This window comes from Scyliorhinus torazame, chromosome 7 (genome assembly GCF_047496885.1).
Source record: "Scyliorhinus torazame isolate Kashiwa2021f chromosome 7, sScyTor2.1, whole genome shotgun sequence".
Classification (NCBI taxonomy): domain Eukaryota; kingdom Metazoa; phylum Chordata; class Chondrichthyes; order Carcharhiniformes; family Scyliorhinidae; genus Scyliorhinus; species Scyliorhinus torazame.
The window spans coordinates 281,866,727-281,880,953 of NC_092713.1; the positions used below are offsets into that span (position 1 = coordinate 281,866,727).

At 40.5% G+C, this 14,227-nt stretch overlaps 1 protein-coding gene across 6 annotated transcripts in view; it reads right to left on the minus strand.

Annotated features, from left to right (window-relative positions):
* aff4 (AF4/FMR2 family, member 4) overlaps positions 1-14,227 on the minus strand; it is a 149,686-nt gene that overhangs the window by 10,901 nt on the left and 124,558 nt on the right. For all 6 annotated transcript variants that reach the window (XM_072512561.1, XM_072512556.1, XM_072512557.1 and 3 more), the window contains 5 exons: positions 11,100-11,163; positions 9,135-9,271; positions 8,940-9,011; positions 8,004-8,097; positions 7,859-7,902 (listed from right to left, as the gene is read on the minus strand). In XM_072512561.1, coding sequence (XP_072368662.1) covers positions 7,859-7,902; positions 8,004-8,097; positions 8,940-9,011; positions 9,135-9,271; positions 11,100-11,163 — 411 coding nt within the window. The remainder of the gene's footprint in view (positions 1-7,858; positions 7,903-8,003; positions 8,098-8,939; positions 9,012-9,134; positions 9,272-11,099; positions 11,164-14,227) is intronic.

Below are 14,227 nucleotides of genomic sequence, written 5' to 3' on the forward strand. Positions count from 1 at the left end.
GTGGGCAATTCAACAACTAACTGGAGGAGAAGGCACCACAAATATCCCCATCCTCAAATGATGAGGAAGCCTAACATATCAATGCAAAAACAAGGTTGAAGCATTTGCAACCACCTTCATCCAGAAGTGCTGGATGATCTATCTTGGTCTCATCCTGAGGTCCCACCATCACAGATGCCAATCTTCCACCAATTTATTTCACTCCACATATTAAGAAACGCTAAAGGCATTGGATACTGCAAAGGTCAAGGGCCCTGACAGCATGCTGGCAATAGCATTGAAGACCTGTGGTTCCAGAACTTGCTATACCCTGAGCCAAGCTGTTCCTTTAAGCTACAACACTAGCATCTGCCTGTTCGATGGAAAATTGCCCAAATTTGTCCTGTCCACAGAAGGCAGGTCAAATTTAACCCGGTCATATCATTTACTCCTGATCATCAAAGCGATTAACAGTGTTGTCAACAGTGCTATCAAGAAGCACTTACTCAGCAATAATCTGCGCACTAGCATTCAGATTGGCTTCTGCCAGAGCCACTCAACTCCTGCCTCATTACAGCCTGGGTCCAAACATTCAAGAGGCGAGGTGACAGCGGCTGCACTTGATATCAAGGCACTATTTTACTAAGTGTGACATCCAGGAACCCTCGTAAAGTTGGGAATTAGGGGAGAGCTTTCCACTCGTTAGTCATACTTAGGTCAAAGAATGACGGTAATGGTGGGTTGGAATCCAATTATCTTGGTCCTGGAACATGGTTGCAGGGGTTCTGGGCCCAACCATCTTCAGCTGCTTCACCAATGATCTTCACCCCATCGTAAGGTCCGGAATGGAGATGGTGGTGAATGACAATATTCAGCAGCATTTGTGACTCCTCAGATACTGAAGCAGTTCAAGTGTTTTTGATCGTGTTTTCAGGATCCTTAATGGGGAGGAGGAGCAGCCACAAGTCGCGGTACACATCGGTACCAACGACATAGGTAGGAAAAGGGGCGGGGATGTAAAACAGGAATTCAGGGAGCTAAGGTGGAAGCTGAGAGGCAGGACAGACCGTGTTGTCATCTCTGGTTTGTTGCCAGTGCCACGTGCTAGCGAGGTGAGGAACAGGGAGAGAGTGCAGTTAAACATGTGGCTACAGGGATGGTGTAGGAGGGAGGGTTTCAGTTACTTGGATAATTGGAACACATTCTGGGGAAAGTGGGACCTGTACAAACAGGACGGGTTACACCTGAACCAGAGGGGCACCAATATCCTGATGGGAATTTGCTACAGCTCTTCGGGGGGGGGGGGGGGGTTTAAACTAATTTGGTAGGGGGATAGGAAATTGATTTGTAGTCTAGGAGATAGCGTTGCTGAAGTTCAGGAAGTTGAGGGTAGTGCAGTACTGATGAGTGGACCTGCAGGCATGAAGGTGGTTTGAAGTGTCTACTTCAATGCGAGGAGCATCAGGAATAAGGTAGGTGAGCTTGAAGCATGGATTGGTACCTGGGACTACGATGTTGTGGCCATTACGGAGACGTGGATGGAAAAGGGGTAGGAATGGTTGTCGGAGGTTCCTGGGTTTAGATGTTTCAGTAAGATTAGGGAAGGTGGTAAAAGAGGTGGAGGAGTAGAATTGTTAATCAAGGATAGTATAATGACTGCAGAAAGGCAGTTTGAGGAGGATCTGTCTACAGAGGTGGTGTGGGCTAAAGTTAGAAATAGGAACGGAGCGGTCACTTTGTTAGGAATTTTCTATAGGCCCCCAAACAGTAACAGAGTTGTGGGGGAAAAGATTGCAATGCAGATTTTGGATAGGTGCGATAGTCACAGGGTAGTTGTCATGGGTGACTTTAACTTTCCAAATAGTGATTGGAACCACTATAATTCGAATAGTTTGGATGGGGCTGTTTTTATCCAGTGTGTGCAGGAGGGTTCCCTCACACAATATGTGGATAGACCGGCAAGAGGCGGGGCCACATTGGATTTGGTACTGGGTAATGAACCGGGCCAAGGGTTAGATTTGGTTGTGGCACTTTGGAGATAGTGACCACAATTCGGTGACTTTCACTATAGCATTGGAGAGGGATAGGAACATACGGCAGGGGAAGGTTCATAACTGGGGTAAAGGTAATTACGATGCGATGTGATTAGGCAAGAATTGGGGAGCATAAGATGGAAACAGGAACTGTCAGAGATAGGCACAATTGAGATGTGGAGCTTGTTCAAGGAGGAAATGGTCGAGTGAGGGAACCATGGTTTACAAAAGAGGTTGAATGTCTTGTCAAGAGGAAGGGGGCTTATGTAAGGATGAGAAAACAAGGTTCAGTTAGGGCACTTGAGGGATACAAGGGGCTGTTTAGCACAGGGCTAAATCGCTGGTTTTGAAAGCAGACCAAGGCAGGCCAGCAGCACGGTTCAATTCCCGTAACAGCCTCCCCGAACAAGCGCCGGAATGTGGCGACTAGGGGCTTTTCACAGTAACTTCATTTGAAGCCTACTTGTGACAATAAGCGATTTTCATTTCACAAGATGGCTAGGAAGGAGCTCAAGAAAGGGCTTAGGAGAGCTAGGAGGGGGCATGAGAAGTCCTTGACGGGTAGGATCAAGGAAAACCCCAAGGCTTTTTACACTGATGTGAGGAATAAAAGAATGACCAAGGTGAAGTTAGGGCCGGTCAAGGACAGTAGTGGGAACGTGTGCATGGAGTCTGAAGATATAGGAGAGGCCCTAAATGAATACTTTTCTTCAGTGTTCACAAAGGAGAGAGGCCGTTGTGGAGGAGGATAGTGCGATACAGGCTGGTAGGCTGGAGGAGGTAGATATTCGGAAGGAAGGTGTGTTAGAAATTTTGAGAAGCCTGAGGATAGATAAGTCCTCTGGGTCTGATGGGATATATCCTAGGATTCTTTGGGAGACGAGGGATGAGACTGCAGAGCCTTTGGCTTTGATCTTCATGTCCTCACTGTCTACAGGGATAGTGCTGTCTACAGGAATAGTGCCATAAGACTGGAGAGAGGCAAATGCTGTTCCCTTGTTCAAGAAAGGGAATAGGTATAACCCTGGGAATTATAGGCCGGTTAGTCTCACTTCGGTCATAGGTACATTATTGGAAAGGGTCCTGAGGGATAGGATTTATGATCATTTGGAAAGATACAGCTTAACCCAGGATAGTCAGCACGGATTTGTGAGGGGTAATTCTTGCCTCACAAGTTTGATTGTATTCTTTGAGGAGGTAACTAAGTACATAGATGAAGGTAGAGCAGTTGATGTCGTATACGTGGATTTTAGTAAGGCGTTTGATAAGGTGCCCACGGAGTTGAAGGTTGGGTTGTAAATTTGCTGATGACACCAAGATTGGTGGAGTACTGGATAATGTGGAGGGCTGTTGTAAGCTGCAAAGAGACGTTGATAGGATGCAGAGCTGGGTTGAGACGAGGCAGATGGAGTTTAACCCTGATAAGTGTGAGGTGATTCATTTTGGTAGGACAAATTTGAATGCGGATTACAGGGTTAACGGCAGGGTTCTGAAGAATGTGGAGGAGCAGAGAGATCTCTGAGTTCATGTCCATAGATCTTTGAAAGTTGCCACCCAAATGGATAGAGCCGTGAAGAAAGCCTATCGTGTGTTAGCATTTATTAACAGGGGCATTGAGTTTGAGAGCCGTGAGGTTATGCTGCAACTGTACAAGACCTTGGTTAGTCCACATTTGGAGTATTGTGTGCAGTTTTGGTCACCTCATTATAGGAAGGATGTGGAAGGATTGGAAAGAGTGCAAAGGAGATTTACCAGGATGCTGCCTGGATTGGAGAGTAGGTCTTATGAGGAAAGGTTGAGGGAGCTAGGGCTTTTCTCATTGGAGCGAAGGAGGATGGGAGGTGACTTAATTGAGATGTACAAGATGATGAGGGGGATAGATAGAGTGGGCATTCAGCGACTTTTTCCTCGGGTGGATGTAGCTGTTACAAGGGGGCATAACTACAAGGTTCATGGTGGAAGATATAGGATGTCAGAGGTAGGTTCTTTACTCAGAGTGGTTGGGGCGTGGAATGCACTCCCAGCTATGGTAGTGGAGTCGGACACTTTAGGAGCTTTCAAGCGGTTATTGGATAGGCATATGGAGTGCACTAGAATGATTGGGAGCAGGTTGATTTGATCTTAGTTTCGGACTAGTTCGGCACAACATCGTGGGCCGAAGGGCCTGTACTGTGCTGTACAGTTCTATGTTCCAAGTCTGTATGCAACAAGACCTGGACTATGCCGAGGCTTGAGCTGAAAAGTGGCAAGTAAAATACATACCAAATAAGTGCCAGGCAATGGCCTTCTTCAATGAGAGAAGCTAACCATCGCCCATGACATTCAATGGAGTTACCATCACCGAATCCCCCACTGACATCTTGGGAATATCACAGGTCCGATTTTGAACTGGACCAGCCATATAAATATTGTGGCTACAAAAGCAGGTCAAAGAGTGGGAATGCTGCGGTGAATAACTAATTCGCGACTCCCCAAAGGCTGTCTACACGGCACAAGCCGGGAGTGTGGTGGAATACTTTGCTTGCTTTAATGAATGCAGCTCCAAAAACATTCAAAGAAGTGAGGCATCATCCAGGACAAAGCAGCCACCTTGATAGTGTCATATCCACAACCTTAAATATTCACTCCCTCCTCAAGTCAACACAGTGGCAACAGTGTGTCTTCTCTACAAGATGCACTACAGCATTTCCAAACCAGTGACCTCTAAGGGTCCTTCCTGTTGATCCCCTTATTTCCTATTTCTTTTATTGTTATTATTTTGCTCCATGGATATTTAATGGACATATTCCTGTAAGTCAAGCAGAGGAAATGAGGAACTCAAAAATAGTACACTGTACTATTGAAGATTTAGACTTAGACTTTCTGACACCCGGGAGATTAGAGGGATTTGGTTCAATTAGGCACAGTAAGAAGTCTCACAACACCAGGTGAAAGTCCAACAGGTTTATTTGAAGTCACAAGCTTTCGGAGCACTGCTCCTTCATCAGGTGAAGTGGAGGCAAACACCAAATATATAGGCACAATTGCAAGATAATTACAGGCTGGAATGTGATGAATGGTTGGAATGCGAGGTACCTGTGATTATCCCTCACTCCACTCACACTGTTTGTACCTGTAAAGACTTGTTTAGGCAGCATGGTAGCATAGTGGTTAGCACTATGGCTTCACAGCTCCAGGGTGTCCCAGGTTCGATTCCTGCTTGGGTCACTGTCTGTGTGGAGTCTGCACGTTCTCCCCGTGTCTGCGTGGGTTTCTTCCGGGTGCTCCGGTTTCCTCCCACAGTCCAAAGATGTGCAGGTTAGGTGGACCGGCCATGCTAAATTGCCCTTCGGTTAGATGGGGTTGCTGGTTTACAGGGGTAGGGTGGAGGTTTGGGCTTAAGTAGGGTGCTCTTTCCAAGAGCCGGTGCAGACTCGATGGGCCGAATAGCCTCCTTCTGCACTGTAAATTCTATGATATCTGCACTGTAAATTCTATGATATCTATGACCTGTAAAAACTAGCATTCCAATCTGTAATTATCTTGCAATTATTACTCTGCTTATATATATGACATGTCTGTGAACCTGCCTCTGCTTCACCTGATGAAGGAAAGCTTGTGATTTCAAATAAACCTGTTGGAGTTTGACCTGGCGTTGCGAGATTTCTTACTGTACCATAACAGTGAGGAATTTACAGAGTTAAGGGAAATATTTATTTTGAAGGAAATTGTTTAATGGCAGCGATTGGAAAATGCTGCATTCAATTCAGGGAAGAGGACTGGCTGAATTGCTTTCAGAGAGGGCCACGTTGACTCCAAGAGCCAAAGAGCTACTTTCTCTGCTTTAATTATTCTATTAAGGCTTTGAAAAATCCAAACATATGACATTACCTCGGTCAACTCTTTACATTATCTCTAAAAAGAAGTTAAGCACAATAGCCTTTCAGAATTTAGTTTGATTAGTTTTGTATTGTACTATGCACATGAAGATCTGTGTTTTTAAAATGTTTTATGTTAAACTGACCAATTTATAATTCCCAGGTTTTTTTCCATCTCTCATTTATGGATGCCCATTAGTCCTTTGGCACTATTATCTCTTCTATATATAAACTACTTTGTTATCTCCTGTGTGGTCACATACCATCTGGTCCTAGGGCTTTATCTTCCGAGTTCGTCAATTATTTTATTTCTCTATATCCCAACTGTATTAATATTCTTTTTAAACTTAGCTTCTGATAGTGTCTTTAGTAAAATCTGAGACAATAGCTATTCAGTGTTTTGGCAATTTCTCCATCATTGCTCACCCTTCAGTGGCCCTATCCCTACTTTAATTTTACATATGATTTTATGCATCTTTAAACTGCTATGTTTTCTTTTTATATTTATATTTATTTTGGATATCAATTTTTCTTTGCATTCCTTTCCTTAAACTTCTCTTCTACCCCCCTTTGTCCTCATTTCCTTTAGTATCTAAGTATTTCCTCGTCTTGAACTGTATTCTGTTGTGATTTCCATCACCCTATGGGTGAAAAAACTAATCACCCACCCCAATCCTTCACTAGTTACTTTAAACCTGGTTATTGAGTTCTCTATGAATGGAAATAGGCCCTTCCTAATTTATACACCTCAATTAATTCTCCTTTCACTACTTCTTCCCGCCAGTTTAATTTGGTGTAGTTGAAATCTCCCATGATTATTATTCTATGCTTGTTACTATCTTTTTGATATGGCATTTCATTATTTCTGTAAAGTGTACCATTGAAGATGATGGATATCTGCTTCTCTGTTAACTCAATCCAAATGAATGGTGTCCATTTTACTGCTCGGTGCATCCTTTTACTAGTGCTGTTACCCTACTTCCCTCTCATTCAGTAATGGGTTATATCCTGCAACATTTAGTTGCTAATCCCACTCACTACATAGCCATTTTAAGACATCTATAACTGCTGGAGTAGTAGATGGACTGTGAAATTAAAATTAAATAAGCTTGGCATTGTTCAAACAAATTTCTGGCTTTAGTGTCTGAATGTCAATCATTTTAAATTGTAGATAGAGAAATGTTTCCCTAAATTGGAACATGGCAGCAGGGTGGCAAAATAACACTGTATTTTCATTATTACTTTACCAATTGGTCCGCCAACTACCAGCAGCCTGTGTGTTAAGAGTCATTGCAGCAAATAAACAGTAATATGAAAATGAAAAAATAAAAATCGCTTGTCACAAGTAGGCTTCAAATGAAGTTACTGTGAATAAATATCATGTGAAATAACAAATAGCTCACCAAATAGCCTTATTTGTGCCCAGTAATTGGAAGGATACAGAGCTTCCTTGTTTTTCTGAACTGATGGTTTTAACATGGGAGAACTGAATAAACTTACAAAGTAGCACACTAAGGATTTAAGTTCTTCCAATAAAGAACGTACATTTTCTTTTGTTTTTTAAAATAAATTTAGAGTACCAATTATTTATTTTTCCCAATTAAGGGGCAATTTAGCATGGCCAATCCACTTAACAACACATCTTTTGGGTTGTGGGGGTGAAACCCACGCAGACATGGGGAGAATGTGCAAACTCCACACGGACAGTGACCCAGGGCCGGGAGTCGAACCCAGATCCTCAGCGCCTTAGTCCCAGTGCTAACCACTGCCCCACCATGCTGCCCCTTAAGAACGTACATTTAGTAGTTCATTAGCTATTCAAACATAATAGCCAACTGTTTTAGTATCAACACTGTTTTTGGAAACATGCTGTTTAACACATTAAAAGATATCCATTGTGAGATAGACCAAGTAAACGTCACAGATTCAAAAACATAATAGAAAAGATTCACACTCTCAACGGGCATACACACAGGGAAAGTAAATTACCTTCCTACGCCAGGTGATTGAGCCTGCGCACTGTTATATGAATTCTAGAAAATAAAATTATTTAATATCACAGCAATGAAGTGTCTTGATTGAATAATAGCAGCAAGTAAAATAAATTGGTTATAAAAGCTCCATAATATTTTACCTTGAGGTGCTCAGTCAATGTTTTGGAGTATTTTAATGCACTGTCTTTCTTCAGTTTAAACAACCTCATGTACAAAAGTGACTGACATCGGAGACTAAAAAACAATGACATGAATTTTAACTTAATTGTTGACCAGAGGAATTTACTTATTGCATATTACTTAATTACAATTGCATATGCTTCTTCTACTCTGACTAGTCAATGCTGAAAACGGAATATTCAAATAATAGATTATCTAGTTTTCCCTTATTTATCTCTGCTATTTGCCTCAATTACTCCTTGTGGCAGAGTTCCACTTTCTTACTGCGCCTTGGGAAAATAAATTTCTCTTGAATTCCCTTTCAGATATACTGCTGACAATCTTATGTTTCAGCACCTAATTTTAGGCTTGTCCACAACTGAAAATATCTTCTGCATCAAATCCTTTAATAATTTTAAAGGCCTCTATCAAGCCTCCCCTCCGTCTTCTCTTTTAGAGAGAAGAGCCCCAGGCAGGTTTATGCTCTTAGTTCCAGTCTCATCTCGGTGAATTATTTTCTCGTTACAAACTGAGCTTTTTTGTAGAAGATTTCCTGCATCCATAATCAGTGCAACATGATCTACCACACCTTGTTATCAATAGTATTTTGATGTAATTCAGCTTCGGTGCAAATTGAAAACATCATTAGAAGGCAAACAATTATTACCTTAATATGATTGTAAATATTTATTTAGTAAATAACCAAAATGCTTATGCAAATACATTAGAAATAAAAGTTTATTATTACAAACCGCCCATATCAAATAACTTTTCTGCTGGTTACAGCATCAGGTTAAGTAAACGTTTAGGAGAATTCAATAAGATTAGGACTCTTGACAAAAAATGTTTGCTAGTTCCCATAAATGCAATGAGACCCAGACTGTACACGAAATAGAAGACTACTAGGCTAAACCCACCACAAGACTGCCAGCTTTTTATCAGCTGCTGTAGCATCAGGTGCCATATGATTCTTTAATTTCATAGTGTATCTGGAAAGAAAAAGACAATTCGTGAAACAGCAATACAGAGCACTTTTTTATTGAAAGCAACTTAGTCACGTACAATTATAGGTAAAACAAAATGATATTTTGAAGTCCAGAGGTTTTACTTACTTGATTAGCTCTACAGTCTCATAATACATGGGGAAAGGAGATTTGGCTTCTTGTGAATTACGTTCCAAAGCATTACCACACTCGATGAAAGACACAACAGCATCAAGGTAATACACTGCTTTTTCAAACCTGTCTGACTACAATTGACAAAACAGGAAAGGGTCAGAACACAGATCCATGGAACAAATCAAAGAAAAGGATATAAAAATCAAGATTTCATAAATAGAGCACAAAAGCAAGAAGTTAATGCTGATCCTATTGAAAACATTGGTTAAGCAGCAAGAATATTGTGCTTAATTTTTAATACCCGGTTTGGGGAGAAAGGTGAAGCTGTGGAAATATAAGAAAGGGGTTTCAATAAGATGCGTCAGGGTGAGAGATTTTTAACTAGATCTCTAGGGATCTAGAGATTTTCTCTAGAGGAGAAAGTAGAAAAATATTTTCATTAGAAGTGAAGATTATATATCCTTTAAAGAAATTTTCAAAATTTATACAGGATTTTGATAAGGTGAAGAGACGAGCTATTTCCACTGCAAGTATAACTAAAGAGCATCATTTTAAGATATACATGGAAAGGGGATCCCCTATCAGAAATACCTATGGAAGCAGAATCTACAATATATTTAAAAAGGGAAGTGGAAAAATATTTGAAAGAGAAAAATCTTAAAGTTTACAAGGCAAAACACCAGAGAAATGGGATTATGTGGATAATTCAGAGCCAGAAAGCCCTATTCTGTCCTGTGAGCTTCTATGATTGTGTAAGGCCAACAGAAATTAATATACATAAAAGGAAATAGATTCTCCTAACCAGTATTTGTTGAGATGGGGGAAAAATAAAACAGCTGTTTTTGCACCAAAAAGAGCACTTAAGATGCAAACTGCTCATATTAAAAACGGACTTAAGTGCTGAATACTGTACAAGATATTCTCTAATTACTTGCTTTTGACAATATCTATTCTAAATAGTCAACACCTTGCCAAATATCGGCATACAACAGAATACTTCAGTAATTATACCATGTGTAAAATATGCCTTCCTAGAACGAACTTCAAATACTTAAATGACCGTGTGATAAACAGCAAATGTGGCTATTTAAAATAATTTATAAATTTAATTTAAAACTCAATATTTCAGCCAAGCACAATACTAGCTTATCAGCACTCAAACAGCAGCTGCTTTACTAAACTGGTTATTGCAACTGCAACGGGCTGCCTTGCTTTCATTCAAATACTGACCAAGAGTTTGACTGGTGGAGGGAAATGCTGAAAATGGAAGAACAAGTATCAGTTACATCCAACTTATGTCTATATATGAAGGGGTACACTGTATGATAAACCATTCGCTTGGGTGAGATAAGTTGATATAGTGAGCAAACTGAGACACTGAATAGAATTAACCCTAGAATGGTTACAGCACAGAAGATGCCACTCAGCCCAAAGAACCTATGCCAGCTCTGTACAAGAGTAAATTAGCTACCCACTCTTGTTTTTCAGACTGGAGGAAGGTAGAGTGGTGTTCCCAGGGTGAGTAGTATGACAACTGATTTTCTTGATCTATGTTAATGACTTGGGACTTGGGGTGTGCAGGGCACAATTTCAAAACTTGCAGCTAGTGAACTGTGAGGAGGATAGTGACAGACTTGCAAGTTTGCTCCTTTATATCTCACTGATACTAGCTTTTGATTCCAGATTTTCTTAATTAAATTAAAAAACCCCTGCTGTTGTGAGAGTTGAACCCATTTCTTTGGACCTTCAGGCATCTAGATTAATAGTAGAGCAACATGTTACCATATCCAAATTCAGCATTTGGGCTCCAAAATTGTAACAAGTAATTTGGTTGTTTCATATTTAGGGTAAGGAAACTAGATAATGCCACTGGAAATCAATTAATTTGCTCTCATCTGTTCTTCATATGTCAGATCTATACCAAACTAAACGGGATAAACATCATTGGGAAGTACTTACCAAAGCATCTGCATTGTGCTTAAGCTTTTTTGCTTCCTGAAGGTAATGATCTGCTGAATGCAGCCTAAGATTGAAAAGGGACAAAAGTAGTATTTTGGATTTAGTATTCTGCACAGTTCAAATTTGCAAAATGTTAGCACCATTGCACATTAACCATACTTCACAGTCATCTCAATAACAATAAAATCTTATAACGTTTTATTTGGAACACTTTTTTGCTGCTGCTTAGCACTGACAGAATAAAATTTAGTTTAAAATTATATTTTGAAAATATACATGGTCTCGGTCTTGTGATTAACAGCAAAGCAATGCTGACTCAGATTGATGCCTGCAAAGATCTCGTGATCCTGGTGGTGTGGATTTTCCTTTTCTTGATATCAGCCTCAGAAGCTAGCACAGTGGTTAGCTTACAGCTCCAGGATCCCAGGTTTGATTTGCGGCTTGGGTCACTGGCTGTGCGGAGTTTGCACTTTCTCCCCATGTCTGTGTGGGTTTCCTCCGGCTGCTCCGGTTTCTCCCACAGTCCAAAGATGTGCAGGTTAGGTGGATTGGCCATGCTAAATTGCCCTTAGTGTCTAAAAAGGTTGGTGGGGTTACTGGGATAGGATGGCGGTGTGGGATTAGGTAGGGTGCCCTTTCCAGTACAGGCGCAGACTCCGAATGGCCTCCTTCTGCACTGTAAATTCTATGATTCAATGAATCAGCCCTCAAGGAAAATTCTAGGCCCAGTGATGTTATCAAGCAGGTATGCAACCAATTGCATTGAATGCATTGAAGTTTTCGCTTTTCATGAAAATTCCAGAGAGCGAAATAAATGATTGGTCATTACTATCTCCGTCATGAGCAAATTGACATTGGATAATTTGCTTAGAGAGTTGAAGTACATCACTCAAAGATTGCTTGGGAGAAATGAGTTTAAATTCACTGGCACCAATCCCGGGGAGAGCTGTATTGCTGGAACGGTTTTCACTGGCACCATGCTGGGACCATTATCCTGGCAAGTCGTTTATCAGAGACGAGAGTTATAAAGAAAGGATTTTAAACAAAAATAATAAATGGGAAAGGGTTCAAATAGGAGATTTGGAAAGTTAAAGAGAAAGGACCAGCAATAGTGTGGGGTAATGATATGGGCAAAGGTAATCAGAGTATGACAGGAAGGGACCAAATATAACAGTGCACCAGCAAATATGGTTGGAATAGGGACAAGCAGAGGGGCATGAGGGTTCAAGTTGAGGAGAGTTAGAAATCCAAAGATAAATGTTTAGGCAATAGGAAAGTATATTGATGTGGGTGAAATGGGACATGAGGGTTAGAGACTTTAACAGTAATAGTATATTGTGTTAGATCCACACAGGGGAAAAATAACTGAAGTCACTTTGTCATGAATGTGCAGAGCATCTGCAACAAGATAGATGAACTGGAGCCACAAATAGAGATAAATGGTTTCACTCTAATCATTGACATATTTACACGGTGACCAAGGTTGGGAAATAAATACTCCATGGTCCACAACATTTTGAAAAGGCAGGTAGAATGGAGAAAGGATGGGTGGCCCTGATAATAGAGAACATAAGGACATCCGAGAGAAAGGATCTTGGCTCAGAAAATCAGGAAGTAGAAACAGTATGGGAGGGTATTTGCAATAGCAAGGGTTAAAAACACAGATGGGAGTATCTTTATAGACCCCCCAACAACAGTTATACAATTGGACAGAGCATTAAGCAGGTAATTGTTGACACTTGTAACAAAGCAATGTAATAGTTGTTGAGGACTTAAATCTGCATTAAGACTGGACCAAATTGGCAAAGATAGTCTGGAAGATGAATTTATATAGTGTTTTTGCAACAGTTTCTTCAAGCAATATGTTGTGGATCTAACTGGGGTTATAGCTATATTAGACCTAGTATTTTACAATGAGGTACGGTTAATTAGTAATGTCATAGTGAAAGATCCACGAGGAAATAGCAAACAATGTAACTGAATTCCACATTAAATTTGAAGTTTATTGTGGGTGGACCTAACTGGGGTTGTAGCTATATTAGATCTAGTGTTGCATAATGAGGTAAGGTTAATTAGTAATGTCGTAGTGAAAGATGGATGAGGAAATAGCCATCAATGTATGAGAATTCCACATTAAATTTGAAAGTGGTCAATCCAAAAATAAGAATTCTAAACTTGAACAAAGCCAATTACATAGGAATGAGGGGAGTGCTGGCTAAGGTTAATAGGCACAATGGTAAATAAACAATGGGAAACATTAAAACAATTCAAGTGTTCATCAAAAATGCACTCCACTGTAAACAAAAACTTTCGAGGTGACCTGTCTCACCAAGGAGGTTAAGGATAGTGTTACAAACATGCGGATTAGAAGTAGGTAGTCATTTAGCTCCTCGAGCCTGCTCCGCCATTCGATAAAATCATGGTTGATCTGATTGTGGCCTTAAATCCATATTCTCACAAACCACTGATAACGTTAAGACTCTCTTGTTTACTTTCCTACCTATCTTTGACATGAAAAAAAAATCTAGCGACCATACGTTCAATCGCTTCATTAATATCCCTTGTTAATCAACAATCTATTGACCTCTGCCGTAAAAATATTCAATGATTCTGCTTCCATCGCTCTCTAGCGACGAGAATTCCATAGGCTAACGACCCTCAAGAGAAAAGATTACTCTGCATCTCCATCATAAATGGGACACTTCTATTTTTAACCTGTGTTCCCTATTTCTAGTCTCTCCCTGAAGGGGAAACATACACTAAGCATCCAACCTTTTTAGTTTCCTCAAGACCTTATATGTTTCAATAAGATCACAACTCAATCTTTTAAAACTCCAAAGAATACACACCCAACCTATCCAACCTTTCCTCATTGGATAACCATCCTCCCATCCCAGTCACTAGCCATGTAAACCTGCTCTGAACTGCTTCTGATGCAATTATATCCTTTCTTAAGTAAGGAGGCCAAAACTGTAGATAAGTGCTCCAGGTATGGTCTCACCAATGTCCTGCACAACTGTAGCAAAACATCCGTACTTTTATATCCCATTACCTTGGCAATAAAACACTTGCATACTAACTTATTCTGATTCGTGGACCTCAAGTTCTTTAATCTCTCTCCATTTAAA